Source organism: Arachis ipaensis, chromosome B03 (genome assembly GCF_000816755.2).
Source record: "Arachis ipaensis cultivar K30076 chromosome B03, Araip1.1, whole genome shotgun sequence".
NCBI lineage: Eukaryota > Viridiplantae > Streptophyta > Magnoliopsida > Fabales > Fabaceae > Arachis > Arachis ipaensis.
In genome coordinates, this window is record NC_029787.2 from 131,650,675 (window position 1) to 131,652,403 (window position 1,729).

A 1,729-nucleotide genomic window follows, 5' to 3' on the forward strand; every position below is an offset into this window, starting at 1 on the left:
ACTATATAATATATAGATTATAGAATAAAGTATTATTTTAATTTTTAACATTTGAATTAAATCCTCATTTTATTCCTAATATTTAAAACATCTCATTTCATTTTAAATGTCTTATTTTGTCTTATTTTAATTATTTAAGTCAAAATAAATTAAAAATTTTTAATCCAAAATTACTATTCTATTATGATTTCCTTCAAGTAGCACCAAAAACTGTAATAGAAAAAATAATTTTTTTTGAAAAAAATAATTTTGACCAAGAAACAAAAAAATAACGTTTTAAACATTAAAATCAAAATTAAAACTTAACTAAAATATTGAAAACTAAAATAATATTTTATCTTATATTATATATGTCTAATTCTATAGTACCTTTTGTTTTGTGCTTAATTTATCTAACTTACCTTTTAAAATAAAAAATTAAATGTTTAGAATTCATTAAATATTACCAATTTAATTTTTTTAACAAATTAAGTACCATGCTAAAGGCACGTTAGCCAATAGCATTATATATATAGACTCCACATCACATTCAATATCAAAGAAAAATAAGTGATTGTAATCTCATAAAAAAAGAATATAGATATCATTTTAGACCAAATAATACCCTACATTCTCAAGGGAAGAACAGGAATCATGTCTCAAGCTTGTTCCTCATAATCTGCCAGCGACTGATGTCCTTGTTTAAGGGGTGTATGTACCTATGTGTCCGAAAAAAAAAAAAAATCATATATCCTTACTATTATATTGCATAGTTAAGAAAATGACATTCCAATATTTGATTCATTTTACTAGTTAGTAGTTAATTAGTCTTTTATTATTTTCTCCCAAATTTTTTTAAAGGATAAAATATATTTTTGATTTTTAACGTTTGTAATTTTTAAAAAAAATATTTTTAATGTTTAGTTGTATTTAATTTTGTTTTTATCGTTTTTGATTTATGTTAAAATTATTCTTAAACATTAACTTCAAATGTTATAGAGGCAAAATTAACAAATTTTAGAGTTGTTTTAATACAAATAAAAAAAGTTAAAAATAAAATTAAATAAATCTAAAATAAAAAATAAAATTAAATATTAAGAATATTTAAAAAAAACGCAAATATTAAAAATAAAAAATATACTTTATCTTTTTTTGTAAAATATATTTTTCTATTTGGTTTTATCTAATTTGGTTTTGCACACGTGAAGGTAATGACCAATAGAAGGTTTAAAAGTGTAAAGCACAGGGTATTGGCAGAGTCAAAGCAGTCAAGGATGTCAATGATATATTTTGGAGGAGCAGCATTAAGTGAAAAGATAGCACCATTGAAATCACTCATGTCGAAAGACGAAGAGAGCCTTTACAAGGAATTCACATGGTTGGAATACAAGAATGCTGCATACAAGTCAAGGCTTGCTGATAATAGGCTCAGCCTCTTTGAGAAATAATAATCTAATCTCAAATGATGAAATTAAATATAATGGCAGATTGAGTAAATCTTTAAAATAATCTTTTTTATTCACAATTTTTATTATTTTAGTCTCTTAAATTCAAAAATTATTATATTAATTTTTGAGATTCAAATACTATATTAATTTTTGAAATTTTTTTAGCGTTGAATCAATAAATAAAGTACTGAACTGTGACTTAACAGGTTGGACACATAATTAAATGCCACTGTTTTGTTTAATGCTTAAATAAGACAAAAATAAAAAGATAAAAAAAATATTTATATAATATACAAATTATT

The 1,729-nt window shown here is 22.0% G+C and overlaps 1 protein-coding gene across 1 annotated transcript in view; it reads left to right on the forward strand.

The window, feature by feature from the left end:
* The window catches only part of LOC107633848 (gibberellin 2-beta-dioxygenase), a 3,813-nt gene extending 2,332 nt beyond the window's left edge, over positions 1-1,481 (forward strand). Inside the window, exon 3 of the mRNA XM_016337446.2 lies at positions 1,188-1,481. Within this exon, the coding sequence (XP_016192932.1) occupies positions 1,188-1,427 (240 nt within the window). The 3' untranslated portion in view covers positions 1,428-1,481. The remainder of the gene's footprint in view (positions 1-1,187) is intronic.